Source organism: Trachurus trachurus, assembly GCF_905171665.1.
Source record: "Trachurus trachurus genome assembly, chromosome: 12".
Taxonomy (NCBI): domain Eukaryota; kingdom Metazoa; phylum Chordata; class Actinopteri; order Carangiformes; family Carangidae; genus Trachurus; species Trachurus trachurus.
Window position 1 is genome coordinate 20342601 of NC_139908.1, and position 26302 is coordinate 20368902.

General features: G+C 42.6%; 1 protein-coding gene across 1 annotated transcript in view; it reads left to right on the forward strand.

Annotated features, from left to right (window-relative positions):
- Positions 1–26302, forward strand: part of cntfr (ciliary neurotrophic factor receptor) — a 236320-nt gene that overhangs the window by 175040 nt on the left and 34978 nt on the right. Inside the window, exons 5-6 of the mRNA XM_083983879.1 lie at positions 22150–22267; positions 24345–24511. Coding sequence (XP_083840005.1) covers positions 22150–22267; positions 24345–24511 — 285 coding nt within the window. The remainder of the gene's footprint in view (positions 1–22149; positions 22268–24344; positions 24512–26302) is intronic.

Genomic DNA, 26302 nt, shown 5'->3' on the forward strand with positions numbered 1-26302 from the left:
TTTCACCACATCAGCACAGGGGTTTCTGGAAAAGTTCATCCAACCACTCAATATCTCAAACCCACAACTTTATGCGTGTGTGTACGGATAATTGTGTGTGACTGCACTTTGTCTGTGTGTGTGGGTCTGTGTATACTTTTCTGTTTTCTCCACTGTGTTTTAGCATGAATGCGTGTGCACTTCTGTTTTGAGTGTGATAATGACTTATTGATCTGTCGACAAATTAATTTGTCACCATGGAAGCCTGCCTAGCCCGGCGGGTAATGCGTGACATTCCCGTCTCTCTCCTCTTCACTTTGTTTAACTCCAACTTTCTATGGCTCCAGTTTCACTTTGCATTCCTCCGACTGTCCTCTTTTTCTCCAGCTCCTTCCCTCCGTCCGAACGGAGGACTTTGCCTGTGATGTGGTCGCTCTGAGATATCTGAGGGAAAGCAATCTGTCTTGTGTGATTTTGTGGTCAGAAGTTAAGGTTTCATACAGTGTTAGCCATTGTCGAAGTCCCCACATCCTGCGTCTATCCCACTTTTCTACTCTCTACCATGTAACCGCTGTGGAAGGCCACCATATCCTGCAGCTTTCCTCTGTGATTACTGCAGCTGTTTCCAGATGAGTCCTCCTGAGGGCGAAGTGAGGAGGTAGCAGGATCCCATTAAATGCAGCACTTTGAAAAATTAAGGCAATTTCCATTTAAAAAATGCTCACATCCTTTCATTTTGTTGTCTTCCAGTGTGACTGATTCGCAGAGTATTTCTTTAATGTGCGCGCTCTTTTATGTGTGATCGTATTTCACCCTTTTAATAACACGGAGTGCTTTCTAACAAAGTTGTTTGCATCGAGCACACCATATAAATAAGTGGATTTGACCTTTTGACGTCAAGTAGCGCCCTTGAACTTGCACTTTTCGCATATGAGGTATTTATTAGGTTTACAGTCATTCCTGCCTGTGGCCTTGCACATTTTACAAAAGCCACCGGCGCTGAGCATCGTGTCAGATTATCGTATCAGATTGAATACAGACACAATTCTACCTCTGATTACATGATGTATAGTGTAATCATAAAATGCCTCCATTGAAGCAGAAAATCACATTTGTGTATCTTGTCTATCAGCCACATACACACTCTCCTGTCAGGTCCTTGGAAGAGGTCAATATTATTTTCTCTGGCAGTTTGCATTTTCTCTGTTTGAGCGCCTCATTATCTGTGACACAGGAAAATTCTTGGCCACTTGACAGATAATTTGATCCCTGGTGGGGGTTTTTTACACTGTCAAGACAACAGGAGATGCTTTGGACTTGTTTTCACAAAATGTATTTCCTTGTTGGCAGAAAAACAAGTAACATGAGCCGACCGAAACAATAGCTGACTAAAACGCATATACAAGACTGACTAAAAGGAACCAGCTAGCATAACAACACATGCTCATGATCCAAAGCTTAATCAGTTTGATTAGAGATCAATCATCATCTCAACATTGCAAACTTGTCAACTGTGGCTGCATGATCACAGAAACACAGCTTGGTATGTAAAGAGTGCAAAATGATTATTTTGCTTTTCTTAATGTGAATAAACAGTTATCAGACGGAGTTTAAAAAAAAAAAAAAAAGTTGCCAGAACATTGTTTAAAATGGCCGCACATCTTCAAACCCACTATAACAGTGTGAACCACAAATCTACAACAAAGAAGATTCTCACATTTGAGAACGCTGGAAGGAGCGACTGTTTGGCATTTTTCGCTTGACAAATTATTCAAACAATGAATCGATCATCAAAGTTGTTGTTGGAGGAAAAGCTCAGAGCCGTTCTCAAGTCTTAATTTGCTACTTTCGGTGCATGAAGTGTTTGGATGGGAACAACAGGGGAAGTTTGGACGCTGGTTTGAGCCGCGGTCCAGCTGTGTGATTATGATCTCTAACACAGGTGGAGTTCTTCATAAGAAAACCAGGCTTTTATCAGGCGGCTTTAGTGGAAACGTGTTTTCTCCACTGTGTTGCTGTGTAACAGAGTGGGACCTGTGTGAAAACTTTTTCCCTTTGGGTGTGTAGAGGGTGGGAGGGGGCTGCTGTTGTCTGATTCCTCTAAAGGAGATTAATGAAAGGGGGACAAACAGAGAGGGAGGGGACAGACGGAGGGATGAGAGAGAGGCTGCGAGGGAGGTGGAGGACTGGTCGGAGGGTTGTAATGGTGGGAGGTGTGTGTGCAAGTGTGTGTGTGTGTGTGTGGGTTGGGTAGTCCTCTGTGAAGTCCATTCATGCCCTGCTGAATCAATGGAATTCTTTCTCCCTCTCTCTGGTTTCCCTCTTTCTTTCACATTTCCACATTCCCTCACAGTCTCTCGCTCTCTATTTCTCTCTCTCCATCATCTGGTAATTCTCTCTCTTCTTCTCTTTTATAGTTCCTCTCTCCCTCTCTCGCGCCCTGCATTCCTTCTGTCTTGCCTGTCACGGCCCTATGTCTGTGATGTCATTCAGGACAAAGACGCCAAGCTTGCCTGGAATGTGAGACTGACTGAGAGAGAGAGACAGAGAGAGAGAGAGAGAGAGAGAGAGAGCGGGTGCAAAAGAATCGGGTCGGGGGGGGGGGGGGGGGGACTTAGGGACAAAACGTCAGATGTCGTGAAAATGCCAACACAGACAATCGCACAAGACAAGACAAAATGATGTGGGTTTCTTTTCCAAAATACTCCAAATGTCCTCAGTTTAAAATGCCATAAGGCAACTTTCATCTTCTCAGGTTTCATGAGACTGTCACAAGAGAGTTCAGAGAGTCAGATGCATCTTCTCAGATGGTCATGCTACTTTAAATCCCTTTAGCACCTTAATGATTGATTTTAACCATCCGCACATTCATTCATAGAAAAATGAAAAACTGAATGAAATGCAGCACTTTTTTTCAGTATCAAAGTAACAGTCTGTAAATCAATGCAACAATGCAAACAGTGACAGCTTAATCGGCACACTTTTCAACAATTTCAAAGGAGGTTAAATCGAAAGCAACTGGACTTAGTTATTTGTCTAGGAAGACGTTTCACCTCTCATCCAAGAGGCTTCATCAGTTCATGTACGCAGCTGACCAGGCTGGGACTGGTCCAACTATCTGGTGTGGAGACTCACTATTTAACCTCTTGTGTGGGCGTTTCACAAGGGTGATGATGTCACTGGTTCCCTTTTGTGCTCCAAGTGCCAACGACAGTAGTTGGAGTGACAGTCGTTGGTGGGAAGTTGGTTTCGACTTCGTTAGTGCCCTATTGTGTTCTAACGACAGTCGTTGGAGTCACTTGCCACTTGTGAACAGTAGTTGTTCTTTGAGGCTAGATTGTTGAGTCTCCTGGGAAGTCCTCCTGGGAAGTCCTCAAAGAACAACTACTGTTCACAAGTGGCAAGTGACTCCAACGACTGTCGTTAGAACACAATAGGGCACTAACGAAGTCGAAACCAACTTCCCACCAACGACTGTCACTCCAACTACTGTCGTTGGCACTTGGAGCACAAAAGGGAACCAGTGACATCATCACCCTTGTGAAACGCCCACACAAGAGGTTAAATAGTGAGTCTCCACACCAGATAGTTGGACCAGTCCCAGCCTGGTCAGCTGCGTACATGAACTGATGAAGCCTCTTGGATGAGAGGTGAAACGTCTTCCTAGACAAATAACTAAGTCCAGTTGCTTTCGATTTAACCTCCTTTGAAATACTATGACCTGGACAAATGAGAATATGCACCGGCCCACTTTTCAACAATGCTATTTTAGGCAGACTAACTGCCGCCAATGCAACATTATGATCCAGGCAATAAAGTAATCATGGCACAAAAGACAACAAAAGTTTCCCAGACGCTCTTTCAGACATTTAGATACAGCCCCTCTCACAGGGTTGTCATCAGATCATATAGGTCCTCAGCAGTTTAACACTATTCTAACAAATTTAAGAGACTTAGGAAAACTTAAACATTTCCACTAGAATTATATTCCATGTTTACATTAAGTAATGCCATCAACATTAGTATCTGTCAAATACAAGTGACACAGAGAAACAGCCCCAGACCTGAGCTTTCGAATAAGACTGTGAAGTAGTACAAATTTGAGAAATAATAATAATATTTTTTTCTCTCTCTCTTCATTTTTGTTTCATTTAAAAAACAATAATTAAAAAAAAATTGCATGTAGTGGTGGCTTGTTATGTCTAAATGTGAAAATAAAATGCACTGAAAAAGCACTTTTTTAAAAACCAAAATGTTTCCTTTTGCGATTGATTGAAATATGTTGAAAAATGTGTTAATCAAAGTTAGCATAAGATGCAGTGTGTTTTCAGAAGAGAACACTAAAACAGGCTCACGTTATTTTAGGTTCTGAACAGTTTCATCAGCCTAAAGCAGTATTATATAACATAAACCCCCCCAAATGAACCAGACTTTTACCAGACAGATGTGATTTGGCAACAATGCAGATGTGTCAGTTGGAGTTAATGGCCTAAGAAGTAATTGTGACTGCTCAAGTCTCTGTTAAGGTCCTAGTGATGCGCTCCCTATGTCAGTTGCCCCTCAAAGGCTTTATCTCACGGTGAGTGACAATGACGTAACTGGTATGAATGCATCATGTTCCCATAACAAAGTCGTCTGTGAATCAGAAAAATGCATTCACGGACCTTCAAAAATGTAGGGGTCAACTTGTCCTGAAATTCAGGGTCAGTTTCCTCTTTACTTCCTTTAGCTGCTCCTGTTGCCAAGGAGCACTTCCTTGTTGGATGTTTGGGAACTATTTTGATCCTCTGGGGAAATGAGTGACAGCGGTCTTTCTTCCTACACCGCGCTGGCATGCGTGTCTTCACATACCGATATTGTCATCCGTGTGTGCGCCGAGTGAATGAATGGACGTAGAGCACGCACAGCAAAGTTCCCAAGGCTGTCAGGCAGCTGAACGAGCAAACCCACACGCCGGATGAAATAAACATTTTGACTGCGTTTCCCTTAATCCTCAACTTCTGATGTCAAGGTTAGAAATGGTGCGGAGGAGGGAAGGGAAGGGAAGAGGAAGATATGATAAGAAACAAGGGAGCAAATGGGACAATAAAGAACAGAGCAGCCAAAAGGCAGGGAGACAGACAAGGTAAGGTAAAGGAGAGCAGGGCATCACATTGATATTCTGGCTAAGGCAGAGTCACTGTGTGTGTCCCAGCAGAGGGATATTTACCACACACACACACTCACACTCATGTGTGTGTGGAGTGTGACCTCTCTACAGAGGCCTGTCTGTCAGACAGACATGCTGATGGATGAAGCTGTCAGTGCCTGTGTGCCTCGCTTATCAGCCAGTCAAATAGCCCTCTCTGTAGACCACACACACACGCACACGCACACAAAGAGGCATGAACAGATACAAACGCACACTCAGACACTCTGAGAGAGGATGGAGCAGAAGATCAGATAGAATGTGAGTGGTGAAGAGCCGAGAGAGAAGCAGAGAGAGAAGAAAATGTAAGATACGACGGCGAGAAAAGCTGTGCTTCTAAAAAAAAAAAGAAAAAGAAATCCTTTCTTCCTTTCTTCCTCTCCGAGCCAACCACCTGCCAGGATTGTCAAACAAACTCAGAGATTCTGCTTCATGTTGATCAAAAAGAGGACGACAGAGGCAGCAAAGCCTCTGGCCTGGCGGGATGAAATGTGTGCTGATACCAGATCTACCAGCACAGCACACAGCCTCAGTCTCAGGTGCTGCTTCAGTCAGCACAGCTGGACGTAAAAACACTGAGGGGAGATTCTTCTGACAAGCCACAACACAATGGGATAGCAACCACAGTGTTTACTCACTAACGAGTTTATCACTGCAATACATTTAAGTGCATTGAGTGTATTTGTTAATGATTCACCATCTGTTTTCCAACAGCTACAACTGTTTGGGTTTGCCATCATGTGGAGAACTGGGTCATTTGCAGGAGACAAACTGACATGAAAACAACTGATGTGTCAATTAAATGACACATAGTGAGACAAATACTACCAAATTACATATTTAAAAAAAACAAACTCCTCTGATTGTCTAACCTTATGACATAAATCCTCAATCAAACGTTGTCTGATTGTTCAGCAAAGTTGAGGTGAGGAACAGGCCTCATATTACACATTACTATAACATTCAAATACACTACTCACAAAAAGTTAGGGATGTTTTGCTTTTTGATTCAATTTGGATTTCATTTCGAATGCACCTAAAATGCACTATAACCTTTACAGGAGAACTTAATTTAACCTTCTCTAAACATTTGAATGCACATGTCCAATTGTTCACTGTTTCAGTATTTATTGAATAACATGCTGTTCTCTAACAAGGTGATTAACCACAAAAATCACAAGCACCGTCTGATTTAGTGGTTCAGTTGTCATTGAACCACTAAATGTTCTGGTTCAATGACAGTTTGTATACAGTCCTCTTCTCTCTCCCTCTCCTCTCCACCATGTTCACATTTTGACATCATGAGACCAAGACAACACTTTGATCAAATTGAACAAGTTATTGAGACATTGAGTCTTTTGTTGTGCTATAGCCACCACTGTTGTTGGCTTTTGTTTGAGATAAAGAAATGACCATTGCATCCTTCTACTTAAAAGGCTTTCATGATAGAATATCACTATAGCATGAACTTTTTATAGGGATATTCTTGTTAAATATCCCTAACTTACTGTGAGTAGTGTATCTGAATCTGGGAGTCACAGTTCTCCCATCTCCCCCCCTTCGTTCATGACACTGGTCACAGACTAGCCGGCTAACTGGGGTAACCTCATGTTTGCTGCGCTGCAGGAAGCCTCACCTCCATCGCTCACTGTGTCCTTGTTTACATCTGCGGTTTTCTGCCTCTTGTTAATCACAGAGTCGGGGTTAGAGTTTGCACAGTGTGATTACACCAACAGCCATTTATTCAAGGAGACCCAGGATGAGGCGACGAGGAAATGCGCTCAAATAAAAAAAAAGGCCTGTAAAGTAACAGCGTATATGTTACATTATGTATACCATATGTAAACTGAACCATGAGTGATGCCTGGAGGAGACGACAAAACTCCTTCCAATTTTCCAAGCGAGTGTTTCTGGGGAGTAGGCGAGCGAGACCCAGCATGCTCTCATCCTCCTCTTCTCTCTCAGGTAGCTGGCACAGAGCTCTCTCTCTGTGTGTGTGTGTGTGTGTGTGTGTGTGTGTGTGTGTGTGTGTGTGTGTGTGTGTGTGTGTGTGTGTGTGTTTGTGCATACATGTGCGTGTGTGTGTGTGGGCACGCTCTTGTATGCATGCCTGTGTGGCTCACCCACTCAATAGTAAATTCTGTTATCCTCGGGGGTCCGGCTGTGCGAGGATTACACTGGCATCCCACTCTGGTTTTAAAACACAAACAAACACAGGTACACACGCACACAAAATCCTCCGCAAAACCAAACACACACTGGGAAAGGATACCTGCGCAACACACACTGCTCGCTTAAAAGTACGCGCACACATACACACACGGGCGTGCACGCGCCGGCTTGGCTTTGCTACGGCTCCGCTTTTCAATTTTCAGCTCAATTACATTCCACTGTTACCTATTCTAAACCAAGATCCTTCTTTTCCCTCAGGACACACAAAGACATGCACGCACACACACACACACACTTATTTAATGGCACTGCTTCCCACTTAAGCCCAAGATTGTGTGGCCTCCTCAACTTTCCCTGAAGTGAGAATCATGTGGTTGCGCAGAGACTTTTCTGAACTTTTTGTCGTTGTTGTTCTATTTCTGTTTACTCTCTGTAGAAAACGACGATTAGACACAGTTAAGCTGGACTGTATGGACGTGGACTCTGACTGTTGCAAGGGGAACGACTTAATGAAATCATAACACAGCCAATGCAGCGACCCCAACCTTTTTTTTTTTTTTTTTTTAATCACCGCGGCAACTGTTCCAGGACCCCTTCAATTTATTTGCTGTCAAAACTAAACAGTGCATCAAGAGCGCCCCTTCAAGGCCGGAGTTAAACCTACTCATCATCCGGGAGGAGGAGGGGGGGGGGCATGGATCACAGCCCAGGATCACTGAAATTAAAAGATCATTTCAGCTTCATGTTTACAACTCATAAACTATAAAGGAAAAAAAAAACATAATCATACTTAGTTATGATGCTGTGCGAGGGTTGTGTATATAAAAAAAGGATGACAGTGAATCCCCAAAATGAAAAATATGTTTTAAATCAAAGAACTTCCTTCATTAAAGCAATAGCCAGAAGTGGAGCAATATTTTTTTTATTTTTTTCATTTCAGTCTGCTTTTAATCAAGGTCTCAGGATGGAGTAAGTGCAGCTGCTGTCTCTGCGTGGCAACAACAGGACATATTGTCAGTAAACCTGTCAAATTTAGTAGGCTATATTTCCTCCCAACTAACAGAAAATGTGTTTCAACACCATGAGGTCATCATGAATTAGCTTTTAGTCGTACTTAAAGAGAGAGAGAGAGGGTGAGAGGAAGGAGAAAAAAAACTTCTTGGTCCAAATGTTCACATGCACACACACACACACACACACACACACACACACACACACACACACACACACACACACACACACACACACACACACACACACACACACACACACACACACACACACACACACACACACACACACACACACACACACACACACACACACTCCCTGGTCCTAATAGCATTGCAGGCGAGCGTACAAAGAGAACAAACAGCCATGTAATGTGGCGGTTCCCTCTCATTGACACAGGGCACTGGAATGCAACATGGGGTGGGGGGCTAGGAGACATGGTGTGTGTGTGTGTGTGTCTCTGTGTGTGTGTGTGTGTGTGTGTACCATCCTGTCAGATTAAGCCCAATGATTAGCATTACTGAGAACTGACAGCAAGAGGAAGGAACAATGACTGTCATTTATCCTCTTTTTCTCTCTCATGCCCACTCACTTTCTTTTTCTTCCTCTGTTGCTTTTAATCGCTAACAACCCCCCCTCCCACCATCACCACCACGACTCCCCTTACTCCTCCCCCAACCACCATCCCCAAAATCCCACCACCACCCCCCAACAAACCCCTCGTCTCCCTCACCGTCTGCCTGCCTCTGCTTTAATGGATTCATTCACACATGATTCAGCAATCCAACACCATTAACACAGCGCGGCTGATATAATATAATGACAGATTGCCATCTCTGAGCCCTGTAATATAGATGCCGGTAAAGTCGTTTATAATCAACTAATGATACGTCGTGAGGGTCGAGGTTTAGATCAGTTGATATCTGTGATTTGAACCAACCACACACACACACACAAGCAAAAACAGGAAATGTGAAAGAGATGGAGGGCGAGAAGAAAAGAAAAGATGATTGGAGGGAAGAAAAAGCAAGAGAATCAGGTATAAAAGGGACAGAGAGGGGACACACAAAGAGTGAAAGAAAGAGAAGATACACACTGTACTCTCCCCTGCCTCCAGCTTTTCTCTGTGACTGTGACTGTGAAAGAGAGAAACTATTGATCTTCATGTGATACACAAAGCATTTGGTGCTGGGGGGGGAAAAAAAACAACTTTTCAGTGGTTATCTTGAAAATAGGGAACGACATCCAAAAGTCTTCAGTGGAAATGATCAGTACAAGCTACAATTTACAGCTTCTAGGAAAAAAACACAGTTAACTTGTTGTGGTCTCTGATAGTAGAAATCATCCTGTGACCTTCTGATATTTGGTCGGTTGACATGATTGCACCTTTGACAGAGGGAGGCAAGTCAAGTTGTTCGGAGCAAGTTTGAGGGATTCGGTAAAGTTAACGTTAAACCTTCATGGGGAAAAAAAGTAAATGTTTTGCATTTATTTTCTTATTTTGATGCTTTTTGGGGCCTAAAACTTTTCCATTTTGTCACATCACAGAGTCAAAGTCAAGGAGGAGGAGGAGCTGGCTGAAGCCAGAGAGGAATAAAAAGTAGGGAGGGGGAAAAAACAAGTCTTGGAGGAGAAGAATGCATCACTTCAACTCATCACTCTGATTCAGGGTTACGCTCCAAACTCGAGGCACCAGCTTTGAGTGTTTGTGTGTCTTTGCTGTCGAATCCAAACAAGACTCAAAGGAATGAGGATAGGTGCGATAAGAGCATCCTGTTGTGATTGTGCCGGTGCCAAAATGCTGCTGAGGGAATGAGATCACTGTTTGTTCCTTCAGTGAACCATGTAGACCAACTCCTACTTGCTTTATTGCCTCAGTTTAACTCTCTCTTTCTCTTTCTCTCGGCTCTAAAACTGGAAACTTAGCAACATTTTCTCTCGGTGAAGAGAGGGAATTGAATTTCGCGATTACACGTGTCTGCTTGGGATTCTTCACAGAAGGGCACGTTGCGGCGCATTGGGCGGGATGCATCCTTTTATTCTTCACGCTGTCATTTCCTCGCTGTGAGGCTCGCCCGTTGTTGACAAGCAATAAATCACATCTGGGGATGCAGGGTGACCAGGTCATTCTACTCTGGGCTGAAGTGAATTCAACGGCTCGGGAGCGAAAAGGTCGCGTTGAATTTCGGCGTAGTGAAGTATGAATTATTATCCTGTGACAACATGCAATTTAGAGAGATTCTCCGAGGTCTGGATGTGCTATTAGCGACGTCCATCAGCATTATACCCATCCTACTGTATGATGACTGGATCGTTAAGCGAGGGTTACTTAAGAATTCCTACTAGTCATCGGTAACGCCTCCACATTTGTCCTGGTAGACACTGATTCTACTGTGGACATGAGCAGCATCTACTGTTCACTAATGCATGATGGGATGGACCCTCACTTCTTCACTTCTTCCCCTTGTTTCATATCAATATGCAAAGGTACACTTTGCTGACTACGACAAATGATTCTCAACCCTTCAATTTCGCAGCGATCCTTTTTTTTGTACATGACATAATCAAGACTGTTTTTTAATAGATACTGATTAACATATGCAAATGAGATGCAAAGCCAGTGTTCGATCCAGTGAACCGATTTCCACCGACACATACAAAAAAAACCCACCTTCATTGACTTGTTTTTTTTTTTTTCTTTTCTTTAGCAGCACAATGCAATCACATCATTATTGTATGTTGGCAAAAGAGCTGATGACTGATAATGTTTTCAGTCATTGTCTGGACCCAGTTGAGTCATGACAGCTCAGATACTTGTCAAATCAGGTCAGTCCTTCCCTGCAGAGTCACCGTGTCAAATCAAAAAAAAAAGAAAAGAAGAAAGAAAAAAGCTCAAATGAATCTAAATTCTAACCCAGCTTTATTTTTTTCCACCCAACACAGTGATGTCTTTGAATGCCACACCTACAGTACACTATCATTAGCTAACTCGCTGATACGCATCTTATGTAAACAGCCCTTGTAATGGCCGGCTCTTGTGAATACTACTGAGACGACAGATCCATTCTCGGATGATGTTGCCAAGAGCTGAGATGTTCCAGCTTGGCTGGAGCCGGGGCTCGATCGGCGAGTGCGCAGCTGGTGTGTGGAGGACCTGATTGAAACCATGAGGCTTAAAGTCTCTGTGCAAACATTCCATTAGAATAGCATTACAGCATTACTAGGAATCACTGTTATAGTAGCCCGAGGTGTAGAGAACCGCATGAAATGCTGTTTTCTCTTTCTGTTGCCTGGTTTTGTTGGGTTGTGTACCGCGAGTGCGCTCCAGTCTGCTCTTTTGCTTTTGGGCTGTCACAATGTGTGTGTGCAGCTGCCTGTTTGCCCTTTCCCTATCAGTCTGTCTATCTAAAGGTTTCAGACCGCGCAGAATGAGCCTTTGTGCCTCCACAGTAATGTGACACCTTTCATAACTCCATAAAGAGAACACGGTGTATGTAAAAAAGACAACACGGAGCGCTCCAGCAAAAAAGCAGCTGGCTGAATTCACAATGACGGCCTCGAGCTTTACAGGCCAGACACTTCTGATTTCTCTCTGCTAGCCTGTCTTCCTGTCTGTCGCGTCTGCCCCGTCTATCTTTACATCTGACAGCTAAATTTAAAGGGAGTCAGCTTTTTTGATTCAGACGTTGGGGATTCGGGTGGTACCTCTCCGTCTCTCTCTCTCTCTCCCTCACTCTCTCTCTCTCTGAGTGATGGCAGTTAGCTGTTTGTGCAGTTGGCAGACTGACACCTCTGATTGGTCAATCCAAGCCTGTCACTCATGTCAGAATCACCGACAGTCGCAGCTGAAAAGCAATTGTCACGGCTGTGACAGAGCCTCAGGCTTATTATTGCCATGGTGACATCGAGCTTTACCTCTTAGCGAGACCAGAGACATCTCAACTCAACAGCCTTAACACACTCAAATTTCAATTTTGCACGGTAAAATGCTACCTACCGCTTCCACGCACTGACAGGATTTGCAGTGATGGGATGGCAATTTCTAGTTTCATTATAGCGTGGGCATTACATCGACCTCAGTGGTGTCGTCCCCCTCCCCCTCCTTAGTTCTTCTCTTCACCTTCAGTGTTCTTCAAGTGTCTTGTCCAACATCAGCGTGAGGCACTAACACTTTACCCTTCACTGTGTTTCAGGAAGAAGAGTTGTTATGCAGGTGATGTAGAGGCAGAAAAGTGACTTTGCATGTCATTGAATAAAATGAAGGGCTGTGTAGGAAGTGTTAAGGACGACACCCATACTTGATACTGTGTGATGGACAAGGTGGTCGCATGTGTGTTAAAGGTAAGAGCAGAGCAGAGGGAAATAATTGGACAGCTCTCCAATCGCCTCTGGGAAAGTGAAAGATGATGACTATTGATACTTTAGTGTTTGAGTGTTCGTCCTCAATCCCCTGTTAGTCGAAGTGTTTGACCTGACAGAGTCAACTGGTCCTTAACCAGGCGGTGCTTTTGAGGGACATCATTCAGTTCCAATAATAAAGAGACATCTTTCTCTTCAGCAAATCAGAACAAAAAATAATGTGAAATTTCTCAGATGATTTTAGTTTTGCTGGTTTTGTCCGTCCGTTCAACGGCTTACGCCAAACCTTCGTTGAGGTGGTGCTGATGCAGCGGCTGAAAGCGAGTGCGGATCAACGTCAGGGCATGCGAGGCCGCGGCTGTGAAAAAAAGTTGATCTCCCGGTTTCGCTAAGAAGATTACTTTTAAATGAACAAATCACTCATGAGTGGCACCGTGCTGTTCCCCAACTTTCCTGGCCAATCTTCACTGCGCTGTCAAGATAAATAATAATGAAATATGGTAGGTTTGAAGCAGCATGAAAGGAATGCCTGGCCTCTCATAAGCCTCTGGTTTCAATGCTACCAGTCTGTGCAGAGGTCCGAGGCAAGTTAAGTGCAGGCGGACAACCGGGTCGTGTAAAAATATGCATTAGAAAAAAGGAAGAATCTGACGATATGTTAAATGTGCATTAGTCTGAGAGGGCACATCCAGAAGACTTCTGGGGGAGTTGTGTTTTCTCTCATTCTATACCGAGGTCCTCTCAACCGGACATGTCAGTCATTACCATGTATATTGGTTGGAAGAGCAGAGGAGGACAAGAGAGAGAAAGTTAAAAAAAAAAAACTTGAAAATAGTCAAGAGGACACACTGGGCAGTGAAAGAATTTTCTCCCCTGCTAAGAAATAATAGTTGTCTCTTACAAAAAAAAGAAAGCTGCAGTATGGGCTGTGTAACTTCAGATTTTTCTTTCTTTTCTGAAATATTCAACAAGGAACATTATGTGATTTGCATTGAGCAGTTTTTTTTTTCTTTTTGTGGGGAGTGGGTGAAGACTTTCCACTGCATCGCTGCAGCTTTTTATACGCTCCAAATTCCTAAGTATTGAGTGAACTGATGAGTCTACCTACTGTGTCTCATAACATCAGCAGCTTCCACCATCAGGTAGGGGTTTTAGGGGCTGAAATGTCAAAACAGTTCAGCGTTCAGAAGGCTTGAGGTGAGATTGTGTTTGCAACGTGTGGAAGCTGCCGGGGAATCGCGTTTTATTTCCTGTGAAACGTAAGCCGCTGTTACCCAGCACTGAGCCAGAACTGTGATGCCAGGTGGCTCAGTGAACGTGTGTGTGCGTGTGCGTGTGTGTGAGTGTGTGAGTGTGAGAGAGAGAGAGAGAGAGAGAGAGAGAGAGAGAGAGAGAGAGAGTGTGTGACAAGTGTGGGGAGAGAGTTTCTAAGTGTCCAGGTATAATAGTCGTCTTCCTGTGTCTGACCTGCGGAGCTGCGGAGGTCAATAAAAACCTCAGAGCGTCTCCCTCCCTGCGTACCTCGCTGCGCTGCTTGGATCTCATTTTTCTTCTGCAGATTTGGCTCTGGGAACATGGTGACATTGTTTTTTCATTTTTGTTTTTCTCTTTACCTTTTACTCTCTTTCTATTTTCTGTCCTCCTCTCTCACCCACCACCTCGCACTCCTCCTCCTCCTCCTCCTCCTCCTCCTCCTCCTCCTCCTCCTCCTCCTCCTCCTCCTCCTCCTCCTCCTCCTCCTCCTCCTCCTCCTCCTCCTCCTCCTCCTCCTCCTCCTCCTCCTCCTCCTCCTCCCACACACTTATCAACTCCTGATGCTCTCATAAGGTATTCATGCTCCTTTCATTCATTCATCTCTCACACACGGCTGTTTCCAATTGGCCCACAGACATTCCACAAATGCCAGGGCATCATTGTTTTGTGTAGTGTGTAGATATGTGTGTGTGAACCCCCCGGTCAATTGTAGTTTCTTATTTTTAGAAGTGGCTCTGGACAAGTAAGAGTGGATGGGAGGATGAGGAGTAGGACTGATATAATATGTAAATAGATACATAAAAGTGGAAAGAAAGTATAGGAAAGAAAGAAGTGCTTGGTGTGCATATGCATGCTTTTCCATTCTAATGCATTGAGTCAGTGAGTTAATCTCAGAGACTGTATAAACTAGACTGGAGGTTCTGTATAATCAAATAGAACTGCAATAAAGGGAAAAACCACTCACAAACACTCCCTCACACACACATACACACACAGAGACAAGGGCTTGCGCTCTTTTTACGATCTCTGTTTTTTATTACTGTGTTTTTACTGAACTTTATTTTAAATTTAGATATCCAGAAGTTTTCAGAGCTATCAAATGTACCCGGCTTAATTATAAGCAAATGTGCAGAGACTGGCGAAGCTGAGCTGCTGAAAAGGAAAGAAAACTGCTAATGGGCTAAAGGTACAATACACTTGTAACAACTTAGCACTAAGACACACACAGACACACTTGAAAAGAGATGTTCAAGTGCATTAATTCACAGGCAAATGTATGCACTCGCGATGCAGCCGCATATACATAAAGTTGCATAATTCACTTTGCAGCTCACACACGCTCTAATTGCACACAGCCGCACACACACTAAACATGAGCATTCATTGGGACGGCTTCAGAGCGGTGCATAAAAATATTACGCCACAATTACATTACTGTTAACCAAGACAGCTGGTCTGGACAAAAAGGCACCACAGCGTCTCCGTCTCTGTGTCTCTATGACTTTGTCCTACAGTTTTATTTACATTCCTCCTTTCCCCATGACACATGACTAAGCTAATCTAAAATGCAGCGAGCCCAGCGTTGGCAGGCCGAATCAAGCCAGAGACCAAAGCCATCTGCCTAAACGAGTTATGCCATTCAGAGCAGCGCAGGCTCGAGCTCTCTCTCAGCAGAGGAGCCCACTCTTCCCCAGTAGGGTTTCTAATATGGAAAAACGTGATTTTAAAACTGAATGAGTGGTGAGTCTAATATGTAAACAGAGTCTGTCTGTTGCGCACATCTATCCATCCATCTATTAGTCCGTTTAACAGACTGATAGATAGATGGGTGGATGGATGGATGGATGTATCTGACAGCTGTTGTAAGACCCTTGGGTAGTTATTGTGACACTGGACTGAGCTCAGCAAAGAGTGTGGTTTTGTCAAATTGATTCTGTGAAAACTGAATTAAGGACAGTGTGAGTGGAGATTCCGATCCAGGGCGTCTGTTGAGTTTGTGTTTTCAATCGGTTTTGAGACAACTTTTTGTTTGCAACAGCATTATTGAGCTGGAAGTCTCTATCAGAAGGTGGTCAACTGTGGCAACAATAATGGTGCACATGATTGTCGACAATACTAAGATCTGCTGTGCCCAGAAAACCCCCACCTCCACCCCCAAATACCACCATCAGCCTGGACACAAGGCAAGTTGGATCCATGGAGTCATGCTGTTGATGCCAAATTCGGACCGTACCATCTGCTACCTCAGCAGAAATCCAGACTCATCAGACCGGGCTACGTTTTTTTTTTGTTTTTTTTTTTCCCCAGTCTTCAACTTTCCAGTTTTGGTGGGCCCGTGTTCCACTGCAGCCTCGGTTCTTGGCTGAAGGGATGTGAAGCAGAAGTCCCCTCAAGCATTAATGTGTTGTCAGTTCTGAATTACTTTCCTGCTCACCATAGTACGTGTAGCAAGTGGTTATCTGAGTGATTGCAGCCTTTCTGGCCGCTCAGAGAAACACTGTCAGGCACCAACAGTCAGTCACAGCACAGTCAAAGTCACTGAGGTCACATTCCTTCTCTGTACTGATGTTTCGTGTGAACATTAACTGAAGTTCCTGGTCTGTGTTCGTCATGCGTGCCTGATTGGATCGTTTTATGAATGAGAAGGTGTGCTTGAGTGTATATAAATATGGAATATGTATATTCTTTAAAAAAAAAAGAAAAGAATATCAGCTAAAGGTATATCAGCACCCAGGGGGGGGTAATAAAAAGTGAATGAATTGCGACATTGCAGCGAGGGAGGAGAAGCATTCATCTTGTTGTCATAGCGAGAGAATCTGAAAACACAAACACATTGTCATTGTCGTCCTCTCTCTCTCTCTCTCTCATACTACCCTAAGCCATACTCTCTCCTCTTCTCTTTCACTATTCTAAACCTGTCACACAAAAATTCTGGGTCTCAAGCACACACACACGCAGACACACACACACGCACACACAAAAATGTGATGAGGGACAATGACATCCAGTGGCCTGGTTGCTAGGCTGCAGATGCTGTAGTAATTGCTATTTGGTTGTGTTAGTGGCCTTCCTGTCGCTTTGTGTGCGTGTGTGTGTCTGTGTGCGCGCGTGCGTGTGTATTTGTGCGCACCCTCCTGTGACAAAGATCCTCTTTTGCGAGACCCAGAATTTTTGTGTGACAGGTTTAGAATAGTGGGAGAGAAGAAGCTAGCGAATGGCTCAGGAGGAGGAGAGAGAGAGAGAGAGAGAGAAAGGGCGGCTGCTCTTATCAGTTTATTTAGAACAAAGTGATCCAAGACTAACTGCATCATGACTTTGATCATGTAACCTAATGGATTGAGGGCCTCTATTGTTCCGTGGCTCTATTAGATGTTCCATGTTGTTTTGATGCAGGTCATTATCAAATATACGTCACTGTCCTGATAGACTGTGGGCGTCTACCTTGTCATTTACAAAGGTCTCAGTGTTTGTCTGTCTAGACCACAACACATCCCCGGTGTGTGTTTGAGCAGTCATGTCCACACCTGATGTAAACGCAGTAAAAAGGATGTTCAATCTAAAACATAATTGTGTGGATGTTATATCAATGCACTCCTTTGATTGATCAAGTCCTTGAAATTACGCTCCATCGCCTATTCTGTTTCCATCACTGAAGATGATCTCAACTACCATTTAACTGTGACAAAGAGTATTTTAAGAGCAGTGTACAGCTTCGCATACTGCTTAATTAAAAGTCTGTAATTAGGAACTTGAAAGAAGTGCTTCTTATTTTTAATGCCCATGGTAGCAAAAGATCAGCAACACGTTCAAGGCCGGGATGAATTTCAAATTAAAAGTTTGGAAAATCTTTGATGGAGTGAAACACACATACAGAAAAGAGACTGAAGCAAATATTAAGCATGGGTTCTCTCCACACACATTGATTGTACTTGTTTCTATATCATCCTTTTTCGGGTTGCTCTCATTATGATTTATGAGCCGCAGAGTACAGTATAAGTTGAGTGCATGACCCATTATCATTTTAAAGTAACCTTGCTGGCCACGCGTGTGTGTGCGACTGTGCACACATGCAGGTGTGTGTTTCATGAGGCCAACAAAGGGCATCCTCAAAATCCCAGTCAGCATTTAGCAATTCAAACCAGCTGATGAAAGAGCACTAATTCAAATAACATTTATTCATGAGTGGTGTCCTGTCCGCCCCTGACTCAGGTGAGATCTCACAGGGTGGTTCACAAGAAAAGAACATGTACAATGTCATTTTAATTTGAATTATTGTTTTATTTGCTTTAGTATTCATGCTGTCTTTGTTCTCCGTGTTTTTTTCCCCTACAGGTGCATTATCTCTTGTCCTTTCTTCTCTGTTCTGATTCAACATCTATTTTCATTAGATGCATACAAGGCTTTTGATGTTTTATTATAAGTGAAGCCACTGAGCGGCAGCTTTACGTGGATGTGGACATGTTGTGTCTGAAATTTTTTGAGGGGCACTTTAGTAAAAATCTGATGAAAGAATTCCATCCGCTCTCATCTCCCATCTATTGTCCATGTACTTTCCCGCACTCCTCTCTTTTCCCAATATCCTTTCTTCCTCTTTCATCCTTGCACCATTTTCTTTCCCCCCACTGTGTCCATATTTCCATCCTTTGGTCTTCTTGTTTTTGTTATTCATTATTTCCTGTGGCATTTTTTTCACACTGCCAGTGAGCCCATGGACCATTTTATTTGCTCTCAGCCTTTGTAGAAATGCTTAGTATATTGTGTTTTGGTATTAAGCTCATTAGGTTTAACTTGGCTCTGCCCAAATAAGGCTGAATGTTGAAAACAGTGCTGTAGGCAGCAATAAGGGAAATTCCAACTAAATCCGACATATAAATTGAGAAAGAAAGGAAAGAAAGTCACATTTGTGGTAAAATATACTCCAATAACAGTTTATGACCTATTTAGCTAATTGTCTGTCTGTACAGTCTAAGGCTCAAACTCACCCAATAAGAAACTCAGAGCTACACGGACCTAAACGCAGCGTTCACTTTGGATCAGAGTAAAAAAAAAAACTGATGAGCAGCTGGCCCTGAAGTGACAACATCTGTCTCCTTGTTCTCACAAACCCTGGAGCTGTGGGGTCATTCACTAGCAGGAGTGGTCAATGGTTCACATCACGCTCCACCCCCCTCCTCATAACCCACACCTCAGTCCCTGTGGAGGAGACCTGCAGTATGAGCTGCCCCTCCAAGTGTCGCCCTTGGTTACACTGACACGCCTCGTGCCCGGCAACATCAACTGAAATAAAGCAGTGAACACTGCAGAGTTCAAAGAAGCCACTTACAAAACAGCCAGAGTGAGGACACACACACACCACACAACTGTTCTTCATCATGGATCTTTTTGTTGTTGTTAGTTAGTTTTCACCTTAACTTTCTGTCCCTGAACTCCTCCAAATAAACTAGATTGATTAATTATGGCCAATTCCACGGGCCTACAGGACCTGCAGCTCCCATTGTGTGTGTGTGTGTGGATATCATTGTGTTTCCATGTTGCGTGTTTGTGACTTCAACTGAAGCTCTCAGACGAGGAGCCAATTGATTGAGATGGCCCCAATTAGTCTCTGTGATTAATTGAGTGTGATTGGATGTCGTCCGCGGCCCCTCATTGTTGACTGTATTGACAGGCTAATTAGTTGCCGTGGCGACCGCTTAAACGCAGCTGTGTGTGACAGTGAAATGACCCCCCAGCAGCCAATCAAGCTTATACGTCTTGCTTGTGGGTCTGGGTGTGTCTGTGTGTCTGTGTGTGTGTGTGTGTGTACAAATACACCTTGAGGGAACTGCTCACAAATGATGTTGCAAAGATGTTGTGATATGACAATTATAGTTTTCAGAATATGGAGTAATTATTCAGAGAACCTTCATAAATATCAAAGACAGGGGATTCTAATTAATGTCAGGACTATTGATCCAGGAGAGACGTTTGAGCACCCAAGGGTGAGCCAGCAGAGACAGAAAGAGACGAGAAGGGACCATGCCACACTTGCTAAGTGCTGAAACTTAAAAAAAAAAAAAAATAAAAGAAGAAAAAAAAAGACATAATAATGTCTCTAAAACCATGGCTGCCCGCAGTAATCATTCCAATAATCATCAGTGATGAATGAAACCAGATATAGTGCTCAAATAAATCATTTTTGTCTCTCCCTCCCTCTCTTTCTGGAGCTGCAGAGAGAAAACACTTGAGTGGTACTTAAAAGTGACGTGATGTTGCTGTGAGCTGTCCCTCTGTTCTTTGTTTTTCTATTAGCGTTGCTCTCTTTTACTGGCCTTGCTTCTTCTCGCCACAAAACATGGATGCAGGAAATGGTCAACATTAACATTTCTGTTGCTTAATGTACCATAAACAGTCAAATTATTAGCGCAATTATATCATAAACCAAATGATGCTGAAAACTAATTGAAGAAAAATATGTAATTTTTTTATTTAAAAGTGCATGCAGTCTTCAGAAAGTTCAAATCCAGGTAGATGCTCTAAACTTTAAGGCAGGAAAACAAAATCCATTTGGCCAGTTCCCATCTAATCAGTTATTTTGCTATTTTATGAAAACAACTTTTTTCCAAAAATATAAATACTCACTCTGTGACCACTTTTAAAGAGTGTTACACCATCCCAAGATAAACTTTCAGGCCATGATTGAATAGACAATTACATTTGAAACACTGTTTTATCACCAAACTCAACAATGTCCCAACCTGGAAATTTCCACTGAGTCTTGAGTTTAACCCTTAACTTTATCAGACCATTTCATAAACCCTACAGAGGTCACTTAAGGCCCCTCTTTGTAACATTTTCTGGTCACACCCTGGAAGCCATGTGCTGTAACAACACTCTGAGATATCGGTTTTCCCCTCGCGGGAGACAAATCCTGCCTCGGCTGAACGGCTCACACTGACTTTCCCATGTCCACCACAATGAAAAGAGTCTGCGGCTCTTAAAGACAGGTTGACCCATCCCCGCCCCAGTCAATTCTGGTGTACATTACAGAGTGTAAATGAAGAATTAAATTGTCTGGATGTAGCCGTTATCGGTGGACTTCAGGAGGATATGCTGTATTACTGATTGGCTGATATCCAGGATTTAATAATGAAAGTCCAACCCCAGCTCCATATATTCTTAAGGCAATACACTGCAGCAGCTCTCACCAATGAAGTACCGTGTGTGAAATGAAAAAGATGCAATTTAGATTAAAAAAAGGGATGGAAAGACATAAAGAAGAAAAGGAGTGTAAATGAGGAAACAGAAGGAGGGGATTTGATTTTATTATGGCACAACTGTACACTAACTGTATATTACAGGGAGTGGAGATAAAGAGGGTAAAAGGGTAAAAAGCAGTGGGGAGAGAGGGAGTAGTGGACGAGTGCACGGTTGACTAGCTGTGAAGAAAAGAGCCTAATCTTGGAGGAGGCCTGAGTTGGCGTAACATCACTTTTTTTATAGCCTTCCTTTTTTTTCTTTTCTTCTTCTTTTGCTCCACCACTCCAATATCCTTCTTTTCTCCACATGCCATCTACCCTCCATTTCTCTCAACTCCCGACTCTCTTCTAATCATATTCTCAGCTCTGTTTTCATTTACTATCATATTCAACAGAAGATGCTGGGTTTTCACCTTCTGACCATTTCAAAGTGTTTATCCACAACAGCAGAACAAAACATCTGCTATAACAGATAAAATACAAGAGCTGAAGTTGGACCTGACACTTTCTCTCACCAGACTGACTTACTACAGGGATCAGATTTCTGCACTTTGAGGTTTATAGTAAATATAAGTGATAGAAGTGAAAAGCTGAAAGGAGTTGTTCCAGTCAACACATGAAAGAGCTGTTTTCATTCCTCCCCCTCTTTCAATCTAATTTCATTTAATTTGCTTTATGAGAAAAAAGATAAATAATAAATAAAAAAAATCCACAGGCAGTCACAACTAAACAAATTAAAAACATATCTACTAAAACATGACCAAGAATAGGGCTTAATTCAGACTGAGCAACAGCGATGTGTTTAATGGCACATTTGATCAGGAATTAATTATTTAATAAGAAAGAGTGATTAAAGTAATCTCTCTCTCTCTGTTATTCCTCTGTTTTTCTTTGTGTGTCTTTATTCAACTCGATAAAGTTGTTAATTGCTTCTTGTTTTTCTCTCTGTAGCTTCTCCACGGAAGCCCACGGTCACCTGTCGATCCAACACCTACCCTAAAGGCTTCTACTGCAGCTGGCACCAGATCTACTCCACGTACATCCCCACTACCTTTGAAGTGGACGTACAGTAAGTGTCTTTTTTTTGTGTACCTTTTAGTCCTCCGTCTACTGGCATGACCTACAAACGCCACGACTTCTTACCTTATTATAACATAGGTCTTATGGTAACAGTGTGAGAGTCACCCTGAGGAATTGCCAAGGTAGAAAAACAAAACACTGTTACTTTAGGCTGACAAAACAAGAGAGTATTTTACTCTACCGCTCTACCTTGATGACAAGGCAGTAAATTAAGATATTATGTAAGCCATCTTGGATATGCAACATGAAAAGGGTCACACAGGATGAGATGCATACATATGTTCATATGACAATACACCCAGCACTTCACATCAAAGAGATATAAAACTAAGGAAAATGAGATGATGCCACAGCTACTGTTACAACTAATGATAATATAATTTTACCCACAACCACAAAACCAGCCAAAGAGTCACTATATTTCTATGTTTTAAACAGTTTCCAAATCATCCAGTGATATGCATGTAGTGATAGATCCATTGCAAATTGAAGCTGCAAATAGCTAATTTAGCATTATACACAATAAGACAATTTCTACTGTATGTATAGCCGATTTAAAAGACAAACAATTCAACAGAAAAGAACAGGCAATGACAGGTGACAGGAGAAACCTTATAGGGGTTGAACACTGGGTAAAGTAAATTATGACTGATGGAAGAAAATAATATTCACAATTTTTACAGAATGAGTTTTCTCAGACATCATGACCCTGATCACTCCCGTCTCACTCCTCCTCCATCTCAACTGAGAATTAGAAGCAAGTAAATTAGCTTTTGAAATTGAAATTGACAAAACAGAAAACATGTCTATACATCTTTGAAAAATTACATCTTACATTTTTTTCATATTATTCATATGATGAATGGAGTTTGCAGTTTGCACAGAAATGTTATGTTTATGGTGGAATTTCAGTCCCTGTTCAACACAGTGACAGAGTAAACATGCCTGGCTGTGGTAAACATGAGACAACATTGTTTTTCACATTTGTGAGCAACAAGTTTTTGTGCTAGGGATAATTAATTTGAAATCTATTAAAGAGTAAAGAGAACATTACTTAACTGTAAGAATTCAGTGATAGATGAAGCTGAAAAAGTAATAGTACTAGAGTTCATTTTCAGATTATCCTTAAAGTGTTTATGTGAGGAGGGAGAAAAAAACATCAGTTTGGACTCCCCCTGTAAAAACACTCTTTTGTCTCACTCTCCCTGGGTGTCCAGGCCCGTTTCAACAGGACAGTATGTGGACCTTAAACGCTCAAAATGTGTGGATGGAGACCCAGCGAGTCTGTCTCCATCATGTTCCCTTTGATATTCCCACATCACAGAGTCCCAGGGCTCACACCCCAGCAGGTGGAGTCATTAATGTTGCAACACCAGTGTTATTCAGTTTGAATAATAATGAGGAGTGGGGCAGAGAGACAGAGGGGAGGCATAGATGAAGAAGACTAGAGATTAATAGAAACTGTGTCTTCAGTGTCCAGGTACATTGTGCTTTTTTTGTGTGTGCAGAGAGCAGCGTAGCATCCAACAGGTGGAGTGACGCTCATTTAAATATTCTCCACATTTTCCTGAACAGCTCCTCTTTCATCCACACACATCTTTAAGATGACTGTAGCTGTAGACTAAGACTCACGAATGCTGACACAAGTTAGATTTACAGTCTGACTTCATTTTAAATGCTTGTAGCCTACAAACAAATGTTAAATAAAGTTGTAGGAGCATATTGATGCCTTGAAGCCAAATTACAAAATATTTAAAAAAGACAGCAAAGATAGTAAAACTGAAGTCTGGCCATGTCCCAAACCAAAGCCGTCCTGCTCTGTGGAGCAGGAAGTAGACTCAGCAGTTTTTAATGTTGGAATTAAAATCATGTACCATCTTTGATGTATAACGCTCAGACTGTTAAAAAGAAGGGGGAAATATGCTCAATCAGTTTCCTGCTCGCTTTCTACATTTACACACCAGAAGCTGAAAACACACACTCTGCTCGGTCTTCCTCGCACCTGTCCACTTAACTATTCCACTCCATCCACCTCCTTCCTTGTTATTTTCCACTTTCCTCTCCAGACATAACCAGCGCTCACTGGAGGTGCAGAAAGACCCTGTCCACAAGAATCGCTGTCAAGTACGGTTTCCAGAGGTCTTCTCCACCTTCCCCTACAAAGTCACCGTGACGGCAGTCAACGCCTTGGGGAGAGCCTCGGTAGTGACCTCGTTCGAGGAGGCCAGTATAGGTAAGAGATGACGATGTGTTGTTCTCTGTCCCGCTCTTAATTCAAGCAATTACAAGGAGCCAGGTGTCTGTTAGACATCTGTAACACTTAACCTTGTAACTATTCCAGAATTTTGATTGGTCAATACCAATGCCAGTGAATCTCCACGATTCTCGATTCTCATTCGATACCACAAAAAAATTGAAAATTAAAAAAACAGAACCCATGTAAGGCCTACTTCTAAATTCACTAATTTATTAACAAGCTGTTTAACATCAAAGATTCAAGTATTTAATCTCCACTGTGATTCAACAACTTCTCAAACTGTACAACTTAAAGTGAGTTCAAAGAGTAGACAGCAACATGAAGTTAAGAACAGTGTTAAAATGGTAAATTCGGTTCAACACAAACAGAAAGTCATGGTGTAGTTACTTGTGTCCTTCAAGTAGTTAAACAAGAGAACTGTTGCTCTCATTGATTAGCTCTAAGGCTGTTTTCACACATACGGAGGTGAAAATGATACATTTGTCAGCTCGTACGGTTTGCGTTCAAACACATTTGTTTTCACTCTGGTCCAAACGCCACACCGCTGGCAGGGTGTCAGGTTTCCATGACGACTGAACAGAAAAAGATGCGTGGTACGTCAGGTTTACAAGACTCAACTTGTGGCATAGACCTGGCAGGTCGGAGTGCATCGAGGTCTGGCCACATTCACATAAACGGACCAAGGCAAATTGTATATCCAGAACTGACGGTACCAAAAAGAAGCAGACATCAACGTCTTTTTGAAGACTTAATTTCCCGTCTTCAAAATGAACTGTAGGCCTATCACTGTTGAAGCTGTATTGTAAAAATGACAATTTTTACTCAAATAGAAATGTTGTAATTAATGTTCTGAATTCAAAGGCTTCAAATGGAGCACGCTGACATTTTGAAAATTTTAGAAATTTCAATATTAACACTTCTTCTATTAAGTTCTCTAAAAGTTCAGGGACAAATGTGACATTCGTTTTTCTACTCCCCTGCACAGATTGGCAAATATTTGGCAAGGGAAAAAAAAGGACTAAAATGAAGAGTGTCACGTGACGTCATCTCTTTAAGGATGCCAGCCCTCGAGCGATTTTTCAAAATTTGTTTGACCACAGATGACTGATTTCATTCACTCCTGGTTCCCTTCGGAGATTTGTTGCACGCACAGCGACGCTCGCTGCCAGAGAGACAAAGAAAGTTGAAATTTCAGTGGCCAAATAAATGTCACCCAGCTGAAAGGAGAGTGCACAGCATTTTTCCCCCCCTCTTTAACCAACAGCACAGTCCATTAGTGAGAAACCCACTGACTGTGCACCAATGTCATTACCAAAGGCACGAGATAATAAACAGGCTACCTCTGAACCTTTTCTGCAGCAGACAGTATTTAATTGAGGCTTGGACTGGATGTGACATAAATCAATGATCTGGTTTCACGCTGAAACGTGCCAAACACCAGCTGCCATTTTGCTCTTTATTGAAAAATAAAAGTGGAACTTAAAAAGTGAGAGCGTTCACTGGCCATTTTTTAACTTCCAACCTTCATGGTGACTACTTAAAAAAAAAGAAATGCAGTTTGGATGGCAAAGTTTTTGTTCACTTAGGTTGCAGAAGGCGACATAATAGCAGCAAGACTCTTAGAATTCATAAGCGGCTCAGACTGGAAAGCAGTGGAGGGGAGAAATTCATTTTAAAGAAGGAATGAGGGGTACTTTGATAGATAAGGGAAGTGCTGCCAGCAGTCCTCTGCTCTGTTGTATTGCTTCGAGCGCGATATGGGTGTGC